General features: G+C 49.9%; 1 protein-coding gene across 1 annotated transcript; it reads right to left on the bottom strand.

Moving 5' to 3' along the window:
- Positions 1 to 2978: 2978 nt before the first annotated feature.
- Positions 2979 to 18851, bottom strand: TRAP1 (TNF receptor associated protein 1). Its single transcript, XM_072349712.1, has 18 exons — positions 18699 to 18851; positions 18411 to 18581; positions 17797 to 17879; positions 17277 to 17417; positions 12249 to 12320; positions 11527 to 11687; positions 10371 to 10480; positions 10121 to 10194; positions 7970 to 8125; positions 7516 to 7636; positions 7316 to 7385; positions 6811 to 6958; positions 6121 to 6306; positions 5431 to 5569; positions 5004 to 5089; positions 4347 to 4492; positions 3890 to 3962; positions 2979 to 3600 (listed from the first exon to the last, which is right to left on the bottom strand). Exons 1-18 carry the CDS (start codon positions 18781 to 18783, stop codon positions 3499 to 3501), a joined length of 2124 nt encoding a protein of 707 aa, XP_072205813.1. The 5' UTR covers positions 18784 to 18851; the 3' UTR covers positions 2979 to 3498.
- Between the last annotated feature and the right edge of the window lie 942 nt (positions 18852 to 19793).

Raw genomic sequence — 19793 nt, 5'->3', positions numbered from 1 at the left:
AGCAAGGTCTGCACGCCATCCTCTTCTTCCTGAGCAACAGGAGAGACAACCAGCTGGAAATGACTTGTACAAGGCAATTCCAGTAGCAGCTGGGATTCCGGGTCTGCTCTGAAATCCCAGGAATTCTGAACCCAGGGATTACTGAGAAAGAGCATGACCTCACTGGCTCAGGTTTGGGCAGACCTACGAGTGCCCTGAGAAGAATCTTCAGATGAACAGTGCACTGGTCAGGAGTGCTCTCAAAGCTGTCATTGCATTTGTGCTGACTGTCTCATCCAAACCCAGATACTTGTCTTCAAAGCCTTTGTATTCTGGAGGTTTGTTTCGCTCTGGGCTGAGATTCTTAAGTCCCTAACACAGACTGCGTTCTTAAGGAAATTTGTTTAAACTCTATGCAGATCTTATCTGCACAATAAGAATATTTCTGAATTATTTCACGAGGAGAGAAGATTAATTCACAACTGCAAAGCACTCCGGTAGTGCTAAATGTTATTAATGGCTCCCAAGTTTTCTTCTTTTGGAAACAGTGGCCATTTCTTTTCATAATGTTTTAAACAGTTGCTGCTCAAGGAGCTTAGATTGCAGATTCCTGGCTTGTGGTTTGTCCATAAATCACAGACCTGGAGCCTGACCAAGACACTCTCACTAGTCTCAGCAGGAAGTCTGGATGAGAAAAAACTGTTCTCAATCTGGCCCAATGAACTACTTTATGGGCCGGTCCAGTTTCAAGGTCCTGAGCCAGACGTGAGACGGATCCTATCCAAGTTTGAAAACACAAGGTCTCAGGAACATCCTCTCAAACTGGATTTCACTGCCTATAAATATTTTCCATCTTCTGCCCTGGAGTACAGGTTTGACACAGCTGATGAGCCTGGGCAGAGCAGGAAAGAAGGCCACGCTGTTGATCACTGGAGGTTTGTCAGCACACAAAACTTAACTTGCAGGACTTTTTTTTCCCCCAAACTTCTGGAAAACAAACCAACCAACAGGCAGCAGTTTAACAAAGACCCAGTAAAAATCAAAGCTAAAAAAGTAATCTTCCAGACACAGCAGGGCTCAGCATTGTTTAAGCCAGGAACCCAAATAAGCTCCATGAGATTCTTCCCATGGGGAAATCTGGTAGAGCAAACAGAAGCAAAGGACACAACCGGTCCATGCTGGCAGCTTCACAGCACTATCCCCATGTTTTGCCTCAATATGGTAGAAAAATTAGGGGTCTCTGCTCTTGCTGCAGAAACCAGCTGATGACACAGTGCTTGTGAGGATGAGTAAGTTAGGATCTACATGGAGAAGATGCGACTGGAAGCACAAAACTCCAGCTTCATCACTACAACCAGCACTGAAGTTCTATGTAAGATCCACACAAACCTTATCTGCTTGCACAGCATATTCTGAGGTTGTGCAGAGAAAATGTAAAAACGGGCCCTAACCAGCTTCCCATGCCTCCTTCTTACCTATCATGTTTGAAACATCTCATCCGTTCCATTACTCTCATAAATAAAAGAGCCATCTACAGACTAGTACTCAAGCATCTTGCCTGTATTCCTATCAGCACTTCCATTTATGTTCATCCCTGTGATACCCATACAACTCCCTTTTCTGCTAGGCTCTGTTCTGTTAACCAGAGTAATAACTTCATATACCTGCAATCTCCTCAGGTCTTTGTAAAGCAATGGTGAAAGCTGAGGCAGAGGCAAGGACCTGGAGAGACTGCCGGTGCACTGAACTCTAAAGCTTAGAAGAAGCATTAGAAACATCAGAACGATCAAGTACATGAGATTTGGGTCCAAGAACCATCCTGACCCTGCTGCTAGCACACCTTGCTGCATAGTGGCTCCCAGGACTGTCGCTGCCTCTCACTCTGCTTGACAGGCACTGCCACAGAGGGTCAGTTTGCACTCCAATAACAGAAACTGTTTGATATTTGAGTCACAAATCTCTCAGGGAAAAGCATTAACATCTCAAGGGCTGCTGGTATCCCCAGAGCACTCCCAGGACTGGAGAGGTTAAACACAAGTCAAAGAGTTCATGACCACCTTTGGAGTAAGCACGCTCTGCTGCTGACTGAATAATGTTTTATGAACGAGCATCCAGCTTCAACTCAGGCACCTACACCAACGGATGCTATTTTTAGCTGCTTTATCAGTAAGCACCAGGTGACCAGCCTGCAGGCTGATGCACTCACCTGCAGCACTGTCAGCATTAGGAAACCAAGAGTTTTCATTTCATCGGTCTGTGTTCAGGAAATACGCTGCAGCACACAGGTCAAGCTGTGTCACAACACCGTATGGCTTCTTTCATGTACCCTACAGAGCTCTGGTGCTAATCTACAACCAGTACTTTTTCCTGTGTATTGACATCAATGTTGACAGCAAAGGCTCTTACATCTACTTGAGATAAAAGAATGCTGCCCTGTCTCCTAAGTTTATACCTAAACTCTACATATGTTGTCTGCTTTCAGGAGCAAAACCTTGTGTGTATTTACCTGTACCAGCTTAGCTGCTGGCTTTCAGTATAGAGCCCCAATACTTAACCAAATTCAGTCTCAGAATCTTAATCTGGCAATGTAAGGATAAGCCAAACAAATATTGCAGCTGCCTCAGAGGCCATGGTGAAAATGGAAAAGAATTCTTGTAAACCAGTTTGCGTGGTGTAAAGCAGACACACAGAGGGAAACCTCGTGGGCTGTTTTCTCTTACAAACATCTTTTCTGTTGAGCAGTCACTGCTCCCTGGGAAAAAAAATAAAGGGAGAACCTCAGTTTTTCCAAGGACATGGCTAACAATTTATAGCTGGAGAGACTCCTCTTTTCCTTCCACACTCTGCTGCAACCTACTATTTTCATGGCACTCTCTTCCCACCACTGTCCAACACCCAGTGTTCTGCAGAACCAGGTAGCATCAGAAGAGAGAACTGTGAAATCACCAGCTGGAAGACACAAAGACCAATAGAGTAAAGGGAAACCAGAAGAGTGGAGGGCTTTGGAAAAGAAGCAGTGTTTATTTACCATAAATACAGGTCAGCTAGACATGCAATTTATCCCACACAAGAGATAAAAAGCCCTGGTGAGCCTCCAGGAAGCCATACCCTGGAAAGCCATTTCCCAGTCACTTCCCTTTCTCTGCAGCAAGACAAGGATGAACTCAGCTACACATCAGCTTGGTGTTCTTTTCTGCCATGGGATTGTACCGACATGTTCCACCAACAGCATCTGTCTGCTAGTGACAGCAATCAATCTCTGTGCCTGGTTAGAGGTGGAAGCCTCTTGACAAATTAATGGACTCTGCCAGTGCTACTGCAAAGCATAGGGGTGCACAGAACTTCATTCTTCCTACCTGTGCAGTGGTGGCTGGAAGTCCCCTGCACTCTCCATGGCCATCTGCCAAGTGAATCCCTTACTGCCCTGTGTGTTCAAGCAGATGCTACAATAGCTGACACAGTGACTGTACTTGAGGAAAGAGATATCAGCACAGAGTTCATCCTTCAATCTTCTAGAGCTCAGTTTTTCTCCAGGATTTTGGTGAGGAGTTCATTCAGCCGGCTCACCATTGGTCTGGGATCTTCATTCAGTCCTGCTGCTATCATGGCATTCTCATAAATCTGAGAAAAAGAGGAAGAGTATTAAATAAACAGGAAGAACAAGGTGAAGGAATGCTGAAGAAGAAGTGAATGTCACACTCCAGGACTTGCACGTTGAGACCAAGCATGTTTTCTAGGCAATCTGCTAGGAACACACATGGACCACAAGCAGCACAAACACCCAGAGTGGGGACCATGGAGGAGTGATAATCCAGCTTGCTACAGGGGCTCCACCCCATTCCCTGCCACACAGTCTGCAAGGTGGCTCTGGGCAGGACGGCAGTGCCTCTGGAGAAGGCCTGGCTCTCACCTGATCAAGCAGCATCTGGGCCAGATCAGGCTGACTGTCCTTTAGCTCGTTAAGCTTCTTAATCAGAGTGTGACTGTAAGAATAAGAGAGATCAATATTAAGACTTAGCATTTTTTTGGACACGTGAGAAGTTTCTTTTCAGAATGAGCACCTAAGCCAAAGTGGGACAGAAAATGTTCTACCAGAAGGACAAAACAGCTCCATCTTCCTCACTCCTGTTCCAGGGGTTCCTCTCTTCTCTCCCATCCTGACCCTATAACCCTGACAGTCCTTGCAGGCTGGACACAGTGAGGGTGGATGGCTCATGTCTACCATTACCATACGGCTTCAAAGGCTAAGGAGCTTTAACACCCTTAATGGGATGAGTCCTGCTACCTGGATGCTTTACATTGCCCTCTTCCCTACCTCCAAACCCAGCGGGAAGGCAGTGTTTAGCAGTGCTATTGCAAACCCTTACCCCGTGTTGATCTCCAGGGTGGGCTGAAGGAGCTGGGCACGCTCCTCCTGGGTCTTGGCCAGCTGCTGCATGCGAAGAAAATGGCGGGCAGCCCCCATCTCGAGCACAGTGATCATGGCAGGATGGGTGTCCAGCCGTGTGGTCACCTGTGGCAAAAACACCAGTCAGTGTTGAAATGGAAAAGTAGGGGAGGACAAGAGATTGAGTCTCCTCAGTGCAGACCTATACCAAGACTGCACAACTTGTTCCCATCCCACAGGAGCTGCTTAAATGGACAGGGCAGCTGGCATCCCAAGCGGCTCCACTAGTCCATAGGCAGTAGCTCACAGCTGGATCCAAAACAGTCCTTGCCAATAAGCTGTTCTAGCCCACAGGCAGGACAGTCAACAGAATGTTCACTGACTTAAGTATGAGTGACTAAAATGGGCTTTGCACATCACACATGAAGTCATTCTCCCCACTCCCACAAGGACCACCCAAATGACAAATAGCAGCATTCACATCACTTATAGAAAGGATGCAAAGGAAAGAATTATTTCTCTCAGGGTCCAAAAAAAGCTCAACAAATCTGTAGCAGCAGATTCCCAGTCAACCTCTGCTTCTTCTTGTGCTTTCTGTGGATCTTCCATACTCGGCTACCCAGAGAAGAATACCTACCTTAACACCAGTCACTCGAGAGCCTAAGGCATTTCTCATCCAAGCCATCAGGTCCTCAGCCTCCGCATCTGTCAGACGTTCTGCAGCTAGCAGAGAAAAGAGGGCACATGTACATTCTGTATGTCAACAGACACTGAGATTTACTCCTGATCTCAGTCAATTTCACACTCCTGTTTACAAGCTCTCTTGTAGAAACAGGAATGCAGCACCACTCAGCACACGCCTGTGTACATCCCCTTGTCCATAACTGTGCCATAATAAGAGAAGGCAAGTTCTTCTCCTGCCTATCCTTGCCTCCCTCTGTCAAATGTGTACATGCTCATATAGTCATGAATTGCAAAGGTGCTGAAAGAGGTGTACCCTCACGGCCTGACACAGGGCAGCAGGCCTGCATGCAGTGGGACGGGACAGGGGAACCCCACCATACCTGGGTGGCTCTCCTCAAACTTCTCTTCCTTATAGTGATCAACAACGATGTCTGTCTCCACTGAGATGAGCTTCTTCTTGTCAAACTCCCGAAGGTGCAAGAGTGTCAGCTCATCAAACTGCTCATAGCAGAACAGGACCTGTGCCAAAAAAAGACATATAGTTTGAGATTTAACAGCACTTCCCTTCTCCAGAGGCAGCTCTGCACTAAATGGCAAGAACATCACAAAGGAAACCAGCAGGTTCAACTTCCACTCAGGGCTTCAAATCAAAGCAGACCCTCGAGGGGCGCTCTGTTACCATGGATGGCTGGGCTGCAGCTGTCACCCAGGGAAGCACCAGCCTGAAAGGGCCACCTGCCTGCAGAGGACAACTCTAACAACACTGCTTCCAGCACTGCACAGCAGCTCCTCGGCTCCTGCTGCAGGGTTCATCAAAGGTAAATAACAGATGTTAGAATGAGCAGAAATACCTAGTTGTCTGCATGACTACTAGCCCACCCGCACAGTATGCCACAGGTCCCTGGCCTATAACCTGACCCCATGCTACAGTAACCAGTCCAAGTGGAGATAGAGGGATAAAAAGAGAGGGACTATTGCAAGCCTCACTGCTCTGCCCAGCTCCAAAACCCAGCTGAGCTGTGACCACAGATGCAGCAGCTCAGCCTGGCCACAGCAAACTGCTAACCTACCTCCATGTCCTTTTTCTTCATGGCCTCAAAGTAGGGCGAGTGTTCAGCCAGGTGTCGGTTGGGTGCACACAGGTAATAGATGTTCCTGCTCCCTGCCTTCATGCGGGAGGCGTACTCGGTCAGGCTGGTCAGCTGGCCTGCAGGCAGGGCAGACGATTCATAACGCAGCAGCTTCGCAATGTCCTCCTGGAACAAATGTGCTCTTGTGAGCTCACAGAAGCTCTGCCCGACCACTCCCAGTCCCAAGGCATCTCTTTGTAGTGAGTACTATTGCAAAAAGGCTCAGACGATTCTGAGTTTACCCCTTCCTGATCCAGATACCATGGAGGCAGGAAAGTGACCTAGACATGATGCAGGCCAAGCTCTCCTGGAAATGGGAATCCAGGCTGAAGACAACAGTAGGGGAAAGCAGGATGCCTTTATGGCAGGATGTAGTTCAAATTACATCAACAAGAGCTGACTGTGTGTGGATACAAAGTTTCTGCAGTGTCTCAACATAAGAGGAAAGCAGCACCCAGCCAGAAAAAGTCAGAGTTCGGGTAAGACGCATTAGGGAACCCTCAGGTCATATCAGATCAAGAACAAGAGCTCTGGGCACATAAGATTCACAGAGAAGTAGCCATCCCCATCATCCCAAGCAGCAGCCAACACTCTTTCTCATCAGCTTTAGTGCATCAGGACAGCTGGTACCTTGACATCCTGCTCTGCTATCGTGACAATTCCCTCTCTCATGAATACTCCATAGTCCTCAAAGAATTTTGTGTATTTCTCAGGGTCCTTCTTGCTCTGGTCAACGAAGAATTTGATCAGTCTCTTCTGCAAAACATCTCGGAGCTTCCTGCAACAGGAACAAGGCCTTCTGAAGATGGCTGCTAGATCAAGGTGAGACTTTAAGTGAACATCTCTCTCCCTGTGCAGTGTTTCAGGGATGCATTTGGAAACAAGAAAACAAAGAAGAAACTCTAGGCCCACTGTCTCCTTTCCCTCATGGTTCTACACCTGTTCTTTGTATTTCAGTCAATAGTAGCACTTGAGCTGTAGAGACAAGTAGGGCTGTGGCACAAATGCACTGCTGAAGTTCACATCTTCAATATGAACATAACCAACCACACATAGGACATTCAGCACACTCCCACAGCCACCCAGCAAGAAGCCAAAAGAGCCTCACCAGTACACAGATCTACCTCTTGCTTACCTGATGAGGGCGCTTTCCTGCAGCAGCTCTCTGCTGAGGTTCAGGGGTATATCCTCACTGTCTACAACACCTGGAACACAGAGCAACCCTTGAACAGTGAGGCACACATGAGCACCAGGCTCAGGAAGGGATCAGCCCCCCACCTAACCCCCAGTGGAAGCCCTGCTCCACATGCTGCTATTCCTGCTCCCAGCACACACCTCTAAGGAAGCGCAGCCACTTAGGCAGGATGTCTGCAGCTTTGGTTTGAATGAGAATTTTGCGGCTGTAGAGGGCAACGCTGGAACCCAGTTCCCTGCTGATGTCAAACATGGATGGTTTCTGTAGGAAGAAGAGACAAAAAGGTAACACCAGCACTGTTCAGCGTGCCCAGTCATTAAGTGCATACCATGCTGCAGCAATTGATACTGAATCCAAGAGGAGCTTAAGCCTTGGCAGCTGTCTTCCCCAAGGACCTGAGTCACCTTCAGCTCCTCCCACAGCTCACTATCCCTACCATTTTCCTGTGACACCCAGCCCACCACAAAGATGCCACATTGGATATTCCTCCTTGCAATTCTGCAGCCTCAACTGCCTCCTCTCCCTAAGGAGCACTGCTATTCTCTCATCTCCAGAGGAGCTGGACAGATGTCCCACAGTTCCTTGGACACATACTTGCTCAGGCACATAGAAGATGCTGCGGATGTTGAGGGGTGCATCAGTCTTGTAGTGCAGGACATAGCGGGGCTTGTCGAAAGCCTGCGCTATGTAGCGGTAGAACTCCTCATGCTGCCACTCACTGATGTCCTTGGGGTCCAGCATCCAGAGTGCCTGTGGAGGAGCAGGGAGATGAGTTCCTATCAGCTCTCATCCTGTGCGGCTTCATAGCACAGGGCTCTTCCTTCAGAAAAAAGAGTTGCATTTTCTCTCCTAGCAACAAATCAAAACAATGCCATCTTTCAAACAGCCACACTGCTCTGCACAGCGTGAAGGCAGTGGGATGTAGTATGGTCCACACAGTGACAAATTATTGACCCTCAGTTATCTCTGGTCACCTTCCTCCTTCTTGCCCCGCAGCAGACATAAGGCAAAATTTGTCTGGCCCAAAACTAAAGCGATTTGGCTAACTTCCATCACTTCACATTGGCCAAAAGCATCCTGAGCAGTTAGTACAGCTCAGCTGACTAGCAGTGCTGGTCAAGCACCTCAAGGCTCAGACCAACAAGGAAAAGAAAAGTTAAAGTTCAATGGGAAGAGCTCCTGTTTGTTTAACAAACATTGGGACCAATTAAGAAACCCTTTTGTTTCCAGACAGATAAGCCCACTACGCTTAGTGCCACTCTTCACCATTCCAGCCCTAATGAGTGGCAGGAGTAATCACTGGTGGCAATATGAACATCCTGCAAACCAGACCAAAGGATGCAACTCATGGCAATCCTGCCATGCTTCCATATTCCTTAAAGCTGCTTTTGCCTCAAAGCCTCGTTACACAAGTGACTTCCTAACATTTCCAGCATGCAGATGTCCTGGAGGGTTTGCAGGATCGCAGGTAGGACCACAGACTCAAGTGGGTACTAAGAACAGCCACTAGATTAAGTCTTGCTTTCCTAGAGTCTTACTTGTAGCTACAGTTATCGTAGTTAAGACCACAAAAGCCTCTAATTCTATACTGCCAGATACATGGCAGGCACTCAAAACCTTATCTAGGAAAACCCACAACAGGGATCTATGGCTCTGTTTACAGTGAACTGAGGTTGATGTGTGGAAAAATGGGAGAAAAAAAAAAAGGAAAAGATCCTAGATAAAGAGGTCTGAAATAGGAGCATGAAGAGAATAAAGCTATTGCCATACCCCAGTGGAAAACACACTTTCTGATAAGACAGAAGTACACCATTAAGCAATTTCACCCCTTGCTCCAGTATTGCTCTTCTCTAGGGAGTGTGCTCTATTGATTGTCAGGCAGAAGACCAAACAGCTGCCTACATCTATTTCTAGTTTTGTAATTTAAGGGAAACAGCTCGAAAGCCTTTGAAACAGAAACATTATTATCGTAGGAATCCAAATAAATATCAGACACTGAAAACACCAATTATAGAACATGCAATAAATTAGCATGATAAAGCATTTCAGCACATCTTAGCAACTTGTCAGTGTCACGTTTTATGAAACAGCAAACAAATACAAACCCTCCACCTACTCTCTTAATTGAAGATTTAACTAACCAGAAAAAGAAATGCTAGAAGAAAATAATGCATAGGTGGCTTTTTTTTGCTTATTTTAATGATAAAAATTTGCAACTAACAGATTCCTGCAACTGGGCCAAGAGCTCCCGCCTAAGGTGGGCCTGGCTGTATCATTACGTGGTCAGCCAAAGAGCTAAGCAGAATATCAGGTGGTGAGCTAAACCACCAGGAAAAGCAACCATTCACTGGCATTGGCTAAGCCAGGAAGGGCAGGAGGAACAACAGCAAGAGGTGTCAGTGCACACTGACATGCTACCTGGCTTCAACAGTTAAAAGTAGTATTATAAAGCACTGAGATAATCACATAGATTGGGAAAGAATCTGGAAGATATTTGCAAATAAAAACTGCTTTGCCAATCTACAAGTATCCTCTCAAATAAATACAAAACAGCAGTATCAGGCACGACTTGCATCAGATTGCCTCCTCTTGTTTTAATTAACTTGTCACTGCGTGGTCTGCGATGTTCTGGACAGCCCTCCCCTGACTGCCAGGGACAGCAAAGCAGTGGCATTGTGTTTCCTGTCCCCAGCAGAGGGTTACAATGGACTCCATGAGCAACCTGCCCAGAGCCATCCTGCTCACCTGTAACGTGTTAATTCGCCTCCCGTTGAGATACAGAGGGAAGCTGATGAAGTTGCTGTATTTTGTCACCACCTCTGGAATGGAAAAAAGACATGGAAGAGTCATGTTTGTGAGAACAACCAAGTGAGAATTTCTTCAGTGAATGGTGCTGCAGGAGAGGAAGAACACTGTAAATTCACCTCCCACCTATAGAGAACCAACAGATTCCACACATCCGTAGCACATAACAGCACTTCCCTCCTCCACTCACCCTTGACTCGGTCTTCATTTGCAAACTCCTTGCAGTCTTCTTTGAGATGTATAATAATCTTAGTCCCAGTTCTGACACCAGATGCTTCTGCAATCTCAAACATTCCTGAGCTAGGATTAGAAACAGAACCCATGTCAGCTTGTGCCTCAGCCACATCTACCATTGGACGTGTAATTAAACTGACAGCTCACACAACACTTCAGCACCAAGAGGAAAAGGCAAAAAAAAACCCATCTTGGATGCCTGAATGTTCTCTGTGCCTTTCAGAAAACTCCCCAGGGAGCGTAGCTGTGTCTTTCTATGGAGAATCTGGGCCCCAGGACACAGCTCTTAGCAGATCAGTAGCCTCTACAGAAAAGGAAACAAACTTCAAGCAAACTTCAGCTTGCACAGGCCTAACCTTCAGCCACAGCTTGTTGCAATGAAAAGAAGCCGTGCTCTGGTAGAGGCAGCATGTTCTGGGTGACCATTCCTACCATACTGCTAAGTGAATGCCACATAAGTATGACATAGACAAGCCTTCAAACTACAGAAATACAGACTGCAGTGCACATCAGCTTGCTCACACCCCAAACACTCTGATGTCCCAGTTACAACATATTTTTTCAATAATTTAAATAACTTGGAAAATACTTTATTTCTAGGAGATGGTAAAGGGATGCAGAACTCCTTGTTTCTAGGAGTCCCAGTTTCAACTCGGTCCAGCACAGCCTTGCTGTCACAGGCATTTACAACTTGTGAGCAAGAAGCAAAGGCTGAGCACATGGATCCAGCAGACACGTGCCTGCAGAGTCACAGCACTGCACGAGCCCTGCTGCTGCGGGTGCCCTCGAGCAAAAGCCAAGGATCAGCCAGACCAAAGACAGTATATCTGTCTCTGGTTTGGAGCACTGCAAAGCCACCTGCCTGCCAGAAGGGAAGGAACTGGAAAAGCTTTTTCCATGACACACCTACTGCAACAAGAGTTTCTCCCTGTGGTTGTTCATCCTGGCATATTCAGCCACACTTTCTTGCCGTGTATAACCTGAGCAGGATCTACGGCAGCAAACCCAGTCATGGAAGAACACACAAGCCTCATCTTGCTTTGCACAGTTTTCAGCTCATGCCTGATCCAGACACAGCCCCTGCATGCTTCCATCCCACCCCGCAGCCTTACCCATCTGAAGACCAGTGGTAGCCCAGGCTCCCCGGCTCTGCAGACTGTGAGAACACCTCCACTTTATCAGCCACCATGAAGGCTGAGTAGAAGCCTACTCCAAACTGGCCGATGATTTTACTGCTAGCTTCAGCTTGGCTCTGCAATGCATCCAGAAATGCCTGGAGGAACAAAGAAGGAGACATAAACCACCATGCAACGACTTCAGGGACTGCATCTCTGGAAAAGGGTGGAGCATTGCCTAGGGCAATGTGCACTGCAGCTAGCAGGAAAGGAAGACAGTTAATGAGGAGCAAGCAACCTCAGAGTGGTTACTCCAGAGATAGAAAAAGAAGTATCAACTAAATATATATGACAATTTGCCAGCACAAGGACACAGCTGGTGCCCTCGTGGATGCAATGGGAATGCTAGATAAGCCTGTCTCCCTGCACAAACACGGCTCACGGAGGAAGGCCTTTGGGAGTGAGGGCAGCCAGGTGCAGCAGCACTACACCCAGGGCCCATTAGTGCAGCTTTGGCACCATAGGCCTCCCCAGCCCACAGCAGAGACCACTGTGGGTGAGAAGACTCCACGGGAAGGTTTCACCTTCCAGGAGGGTTGTAATTTCCCAGATGGGGGCCAAGGAAAGAGACAGAATGAGAAATTACTGGGAGAACAAATGTGGCTGTAACTGGATAAGCCCATTCTAAGGGGGAGAAGGGACACCTTGCCCTGAGTTACCTTTGAGCCTGATCGAGCAATGGTTCCAAGGTTAGAAACAAGCTCCTCCTGGGTCATCCCAATGCCTGTGTCCTGAAAAGAAACAGCAACAGCCACTGAAATACCAGCAGAGAATTGCTGTAGCAAGCAGAACCCAAGCAACTTCTCCTTTTGATCAACAGTCTGTTCCAGCCAGTCAAGCAGTAAATGCAACAGCAGCTTCCAGCGGTGACTACACCTGCACCAGGGCAGGATAGCAGACTCAAAAGGCTCAGAGCTCTAAGGGTCCGCAGCTGCACTGTGGCTATAAGCCACCAAGATGTTTAGAAACTCAAGTATTATATGGAGACAACACAAAAACCTGCCAAGACAGGCTGGTTTCTGCACCACTAACAACACCGTGTGCCAGTGCTAGAAAGCAATCTCAGCCCAGGTCTCAGCCCCCCTGCACAAGGAGCCGTGCACGTACAGTCAGCCCCATTCCTGTGCCAGTACACAGGAGAGGTGAGGAGCAATGAGATGCAGCTTGTTTCCAACCAGCAGTGGCAGAACAACCAATCCCTCAGATCTTAGGCAATACAGGCTCTTGGCTACAAGGACCACATTCATTCATCTTCATACAGTGCCCGTCTTTTCCTGCCCCTGCTCCCCTTTTCCCCGTGTTCCAAAAACAAGAAAATGAACCTGTCAGCATTCAGGTCCCCGAGCCTGAGTGCTGCAGTGCTGTATCCCAGCTGGAAGCTCTTTACCTTATGGTGCTCTGTGCCACATTCTCTGAGCTCAGTAAGACGGCAGCAACAAAGCTGGCTGAGTGAAAGGCGATTCCTGCCCATGTGAAGAGCTCAGCTCTCCTCATGTACCTGCAAGCAGCTGTCAAAGCAGACAGCACCATGTGGATCCCAAAGAGTGCTGACACACTCGCACCTCACTGATGTAGGGGTGGCAATTTGCTGTGCTGGAGTCAGCAAAATGAGTTTGCCTGGAACCAACTGCTGCGAGATGGCTCGGGGTGGGATGCCAGGGACACCTCATGCACAGCACGCCTCTACCACCCACATGGGGCACTCAGTGGACCTATTTACCAATAAAGTAAGGTAGTGTAATTAATACTAACGTATATTTTTAATGTGGTGTTTAAGTCCACTGAATGACCAGTGGTCAACCTGTGAGGTTACCAAACGAGGTGCTGTGTGAGCAGACATTGCTCTGCATCCCCCACGTTGCAGCACAGCGGTACCTTCCATGGAGTTACACACAGAGAGGGCAGCCACACTCATCTTGGCTGAGAAGATGAATGATGCCAGGTAACATCCCAGCACAGGAGCTGAAAAGCCAGGAAAAACAAACAGAGTATGGCACAGCCCCAGGAATCTGACACGGTCCCTTTCCCCAAGGGAAGAAAAAACAACACGACACCAAAAAGTGCAGAAAAAAAAAGATGTTTTCAGCATCTGGTTCAGTTTTTGTTCGTGCCAGACCCTGAGCAGAACACTCTTAACTCCTCTGATCCCCTCCTATTTATAGTGCAGCATGTCATTCCCAAATTCCACTGCGTTAAAAAATACCCTGTGAATATATTTGGCTATTTAATTCCCAGCCAAACTTATTGCAAAATGCTTAAGGACAACTCCTGGAGTCTGAGCTGATGGGGGTGAATGCAATGAACAAAGAGCACAGCTCAGAGCACCGCTCCTCCAGCAGCGCTGGGCTGCTCACAGGGGAAACAAAGCGTGTGCTGTGACGGCCAAGCAGGGATGCTGGCAATTCCTAAGGCAGGAGAACACCTGAGTGGATCCAGAGGGGAACCCCATTGAGATTCAGACTGCTCCTGCAGCACCTGTTCTTCCTGCAGCCAGGTTCAATGCTGCGCTGTGTGGCTGCCTTCAGCAGATGGAACTGCTCCCAGTGCTGGGCTGTCTGCAGCTCTGCAAATACCTTTGAGCTGCAATCAGGTAGCACAACTGTGCTCCATCACCATTACAGCTTCATTCCCCTATAGATGGCTTCAAGCCTCCCCTTCAGCCTCCAGGAAAGTTTTACCTTCCTAAGAACAGCAGTGGGAGTAGCGCCAGTCATACAACCATGGGGCCAACTGGCTGTGGGCCTCCACAGATCACAAGACATGAGGAACATGTTCCGAGTTCAAAGTGTGCAGTGCTACCCCACAGCTGTGCAGCGGAGAACCAGCTGCTGTAGAGCACAGCACAGGACTGAGGGCACGGACACTTCATTAGCTGGCAGCTAATTACAGAAGCCCACCTGCTGCTCTGCTGAGCTGCAACCTACCCACCTGGTTGAACTGCCCTCCTGGGACTTCTCAGGGCTCCGAGCACACAGCCAGCCCCAGAGCCACCCTACAGCACTGTTCCTCTGCACTGCACCTTTGTGCTTTCCCTGTGCTTTGTTCCAACCCTCCTGCTGTGGGCGCTGGAAGCCTGCACAGACCATTGTGTGGTTACAGCTGGATGGCTGCATTCACGCAGCATCCAGTGCTTTGTTTGCCCCACAGCCCCAAGGACTCCCCTGCCTTCCTCAAAAGAACACCCTCAGCCCAGTACCCATCTCATCACATCACATCTTGCTTTTGTATCATAAATGTTGGTAAATTAGAAACAAGCTGTATGCAATCACAGCAGCAAATTGAGTTTCAATCAACAAATTGCTCAGTTTAGCTGGTAAACAAGAACCTGGGTTAAGCAGCATTATCTTTGCTCATTACCCAAGACCAACCTATGGAATTGCAGAGCCTCGTTACTTAAAACAATCAATTAACTAACCAGCCTGCTGCCTTGGCCACAGCTGTACCTGAAAGAACGCTTGCAGTTAGAGATGCATGTTTAAGCCTAGCACATGGCAGCTAGGTTTTGCTTCTAGGCCCCAGCTAGCTAGGTTTTGCTAGCTAGGCCCCAGGTTTTGCTTCTTTTCCAGCACCATGTAGTAACACTGAAGCTTCATCCACAAGTGCTGCAGCAAACTCAGCTTCCACCCATCCAGGCCCAAACTCCTTTGTTCAGCAAAGCACTTCCTTCCATGCACCCTAAATTTCTCCTACTTAAACGTGACATGCTCTTATTCTGGCACAAAGAGGAAGAAAACAAAAGATTCTGTGTTTCTTTAGCCACAGGTTATTTGAGATGCACGTTTATGTGCAGATCTCCAGCTTTTTGGTTAAAGATGATGCAACTCCTGGAACTGCAATTGGAGGCAGGTGCCTCTAAGCTTCATCCCAGCTGAGGCTCAGCTAAGCACAGAGAGCTTCACCCCTCCATCTCTACCTGCAGTTCTGCCCACACCCATCAGCAGATGGATGCTGCATGCAACTAAGGACCCTGCAGGGCAGCCTAGGAGCACAGCATGGCTGCCAGGCATGGCCCAGCTTCCACCCACACCAAACTCTGGGGACACGTGGCTGTCCCTGCACTGAACTTCTAAAGACACCTACACAACATTCCCCTCCTAACAGATGCAATGTTGGCAATGCTTACATAGGATATCCCCCAACGAGGACATTAAGACTCTGAGTTCTGCAATGCTTATAGCTGAGGTCCTGGCAGAGAAGCAAGCAGAACTGCAGTCACTCAGCAGAAATGAACGTTGTCCTTCACTGGAGCTACACAATCACCCTCCAGGGATGGCCCCGTCACAGAGGCCACCGCTCTACATGCTACGTGGCTTGGAATGGGAGAGAAGGCAAGATTCACCAGCTCCAGGGGCGGAGAGCAGCATAAAGATCCAAGAACAAGGACTGAGGGGTCACTGTGAGACAACAGGAGCCTTCCCCAAGGAAAGTGGGACACCATTGCCAGGGCTGACATACAACAGACCTTCTGCTTCTGCCCTACTGAGTCCAAATGTGTGCAGCAAACAAAATGGTGACTACGAGGCACATCCATCTCTGACTCAACCGCTGCAGGCAAATTCTTTTGCACCTTCACATTCCTGGAAGGCAGGGAAGTGATGTGAACAAGGCTTGGTCCGAGCAATCTTCATATTCTGTGCATTTCTTCAAGAGGTTATAAATAGACCTTGCTGGAGATAAGGAGCTTTAGGCACTACTGAGAAGGCAAATCTATTAAATGAGATTGGAGCGGTGCTGTTCTCTCTCTCGAAGCACGGTATTTCTGCAGTTAAAGGCTTGCTAGTTAAGACTCATTTAGTCGCATTAGAGATGCACAGACAGCCAGATAGGGGGTTATAAAAAGACAAATCCCTAGCAGCTCTAATTGGGTATGATGTCAAACACAGCCAGTCTGCAAGGCGGGCAAACAGGCCTCCCAGCCAAAGAAGAAGACAGCGTCCACAGCCACGAGCTGTAAAGGTGTCGGGATGGGGTCAGCAGCGATGTGTGCACCACGATGGCAGAAGGGAAAGACAAGAGCAAGACAGCCTCAAACAGGGAATCATCCCTAAGTGAGAGCAAATCAGTCAGAGGAATGCAGGAGCCAGGTGTGAGAGGGGAAGCAAAGCTGCTGCACTGTGATCTGAGAATCTCTGGGTTCACAATCGTGTTGCCCACTAACAACCAGCAGCTTCCCCATGGCAACCACAGCTGCTGGTTTGGCAAAGAAACGGAAGTATAAAACAACTGAGCAGCCTCTAACAGTGACAGCTGCTGTCACACATGTCAAATACTGCACCGTGTGCTTTGTCTGTGCCACATCTCTTGTGGACTGCTCTGCTCCAGTCACCCCTCACCGCCGTCTGCTTCATTCTCTGCTCTCCTGAGAGCAGAACAAAGCTGCACTCCCACAGCCGACACTGTCCATGAGGAAAGTTAATGGCTTGCCTTCCTTGCATTAACATCTCTGCCACAAAAACACCTGAAGCAGGAACATGCAGAGATGACGAGCAGTGGAGGTTCCAACCACCACCCCGGCATCTCCCAGCAGCCCACGTGGGAGGGAAGGTCTGTGAGCTGCCATGCGACACGTCGGCCTTGAGGAGAATTCCTACCCAACGGTCACAATGAAACCAGGCTCCCAACTTCTCTGCTAGTAAGAAAGGCACGAGAGACAAGGAACAGCGCTCTCCTGTTACCAAGGGAGGTACCTGGATAGTGATGGTTCCCTTCCCACTGTCCGTCTGCAGGTGAATCTCCATCTCTGGCAAGGCCTTCCCTTCTGCCAGGAGCCGATGGCGCAGTTTCTCCAGCGCATCGCTGCCATTGGAGATCAGCTCCCGGATAAACACCTGGAGGAGACACAACCTGACACTGCAGCCCAGCTCCATTCACTACACAGAGCTCCCAGCAGCTGCAGAACTCAGCGCCCACCCACAGCCTGCAAACAGCTCACGGCCTTTCCCCATTATCTGCCAGGAGAACGACTGGAACGAGCTCACTGGGAAGCACTGAGGTTCTGAGCACCACAGAGCCTGGAGATCGTTTTCAAAACACATTTTGAAGGTGTCTTAAGAAAAACACATTCAGGAAAGTGGGATGTGAACAGCACGGGATTTGCTGGGAAACCGAGCAGGTATTTTGAGCTCAGGTCTGGGGGATTCAACCCGACAGAGACCGGGCTTCAGCAACAGAAAGTCTGCCAGCCCCGGGCAGCTGGAGGTGCCCCACCTCCTTCTCTGAGTACAAGGAACGAGCAACAATATCCAGCAGCTTCTTTGTTTCAGCCTGAAACTCGTGCTTGGAGGCGGCACCTGGAAGAAAATCACAGAGACACACGTAAGGTACTTCAACACTTCCCTGTGCAAAGAAAGGCTGAACTGCCTCCTCACCACACGCTTCAGCTGCCATGAAGCAGGACTGTGCACCCGCAGCTTTGGCCTCCAAAGGGGTGACACCAAAGCTGCTGTTTACACACCACTAACATCCAGATTCCAATATGTGGGGCAGGAAAGGGACTCACAGGTGGGAACCCAGAAAGAGACAAACACAACACGATGCTGCAGCTGAAAGAACAGCCTCGGCTCACCACAGCCTTGCTGGTGAGCGCCTGCGTTCCCTTGTGATGGGGGCTAAGCTGGGGGTGTCACACGAATCCCGCTGGGGTTCCACAGCTGCAGAAACACTCGCAAGATGAAACCAATGGACACAGAGCGAAGATGCTGCTTCTGTGCTCAAATAACGCACGTGCCTTTACAGCACCTCCCTGCGGAGCCGGTGCCCGGTTACCCCCGGGCAGCGCTCTGACACCGCCCCGGTCCCGCCCGCGTTACATCCGTGCCCACCTCTCACGTTCTCGGTGTCGCCGATGATGTTGCGCAGCGGCTCTTTCTCCTGCTCGCTCTGTGCCGTCCGCGCGCTGTACGCCCGGCGAGCGGAGGAGCAAAGAGCGGGAGCGCGGGGCGGGGAGCTCCGAGCACTGAGCGCTGCTCGCGGGAGTCGGGCCGGTCCTGCCGCTGCAACACACGATCCGGGGAACGTCAGCGATAACCGCGGGGATCAGCGGCACCGGCAGCGCCCGCCGGACGGGGAATGGGGGGGCACGGCGCGATCCGGCCCGGCGCTGCGCTCACCTGCGGCCACCCGCGGCCCGGTCCCGGCACGCAGCAGAGCCGCGAGGCACCGCCCCCTCCGCGCCGCCGCCGCCGCCGCCGCCATGCCGAGCTCCGGCCTCACGAGGAGCAGCCGCCTCCGGCGCGTGGTGATGACGTCACGGGTCAGCGCTCGACGCGCAGTGATACGTCACCGCCTTCCCGCAGGAGCCGCGCGGTGCTCGGCTCGGCTCGGTTCGGGCTCGGTTCGGGCCCGGTTCGGTTCCCTGCGCGCTGATCCAAAGGCCCGTTGAGCTGCCACAGCCGTGCGCCATTCCTGGCCCCAGCAAGGCCGCAATGGGGTCCCCGTTCCCACAGTGCCGTCCCTTACCTGCAGCGCAGCCCGGCAAGGACCCGAACGAACCCGGCTTTGCGTCCACCGAGTTCTGAACCGCGCCGCAAACACGAACAGCCGCTGAGCTCCGCAGCCGCCCCGCCCGCTTCAGCTCCGGGCCTCGCTGCTCACTGCTGCGCATCTCATATCGCTGTGCATCCCATATCACTGCGCATCCCATATTGCTCATCCCATATTGATCATCCCATATCACTGCTCCTCCCATATCGCTGCTCATCCCACATCGCTCATCCCACACCTCGAGGAGCTCAGGTTGCTGAGGCTCCGCATCCTTCAAGCAGCTCGACCATCTTTTACCCGCAGCAGCAGCACACCCCAAGTTTCCTCTGACCACAGATCCGGCATTTCCCTCTCTTTAAGCACACAGCACGAAATGCAGCATCAGCCATCAGGGCTTCCCGGCTCGTTTCCTTCTAACGGCTGGTTGCTTTTGGGTGAGCTCCGGGTTGGCGCTCACTGGCCTCCTCCAGCCCCACATTCGGACACCTTCAGCTGCTGGAGCCGGTTGTGTGGGCAGCCCAATGGTGAAGGTATGGAGGTATGAAGGTGTGAAGGTGTGAAGGTATGAAGCTATGAAGGTATGGAGGTATAAAGGTATGAAGGTACGAAGGTACGAAGGTATGAAGGTATGGAGGTATAAAGGTATGAAGGTATGGAGGTACGGCAGCTGAAGGCTGGTGAGAGACAAGCAGAGCTGCTGCAGTTCAGGAGGGAGCAGAGCT

The sequence above is a fragment of the Excalfactoria chinensis genome, chromosome 14 (assembly GCF_039878825.1).
Source record: "Excalfactoria chinensis isolate bCotChi1 chromosome 14, bCotChi1.hap2, whole genome shotgun sequence".
Taxonomy (NCBI): domain Eukaryota; kingdom Metazoa; phylum Chordata; class Aves; order Galliformes; family Phasianidae; genus Excalfactoria; species Excalfactoria chinensis.
This window is presented reverse-complemented; position numbering and strand designations above follow the sequence as displayed.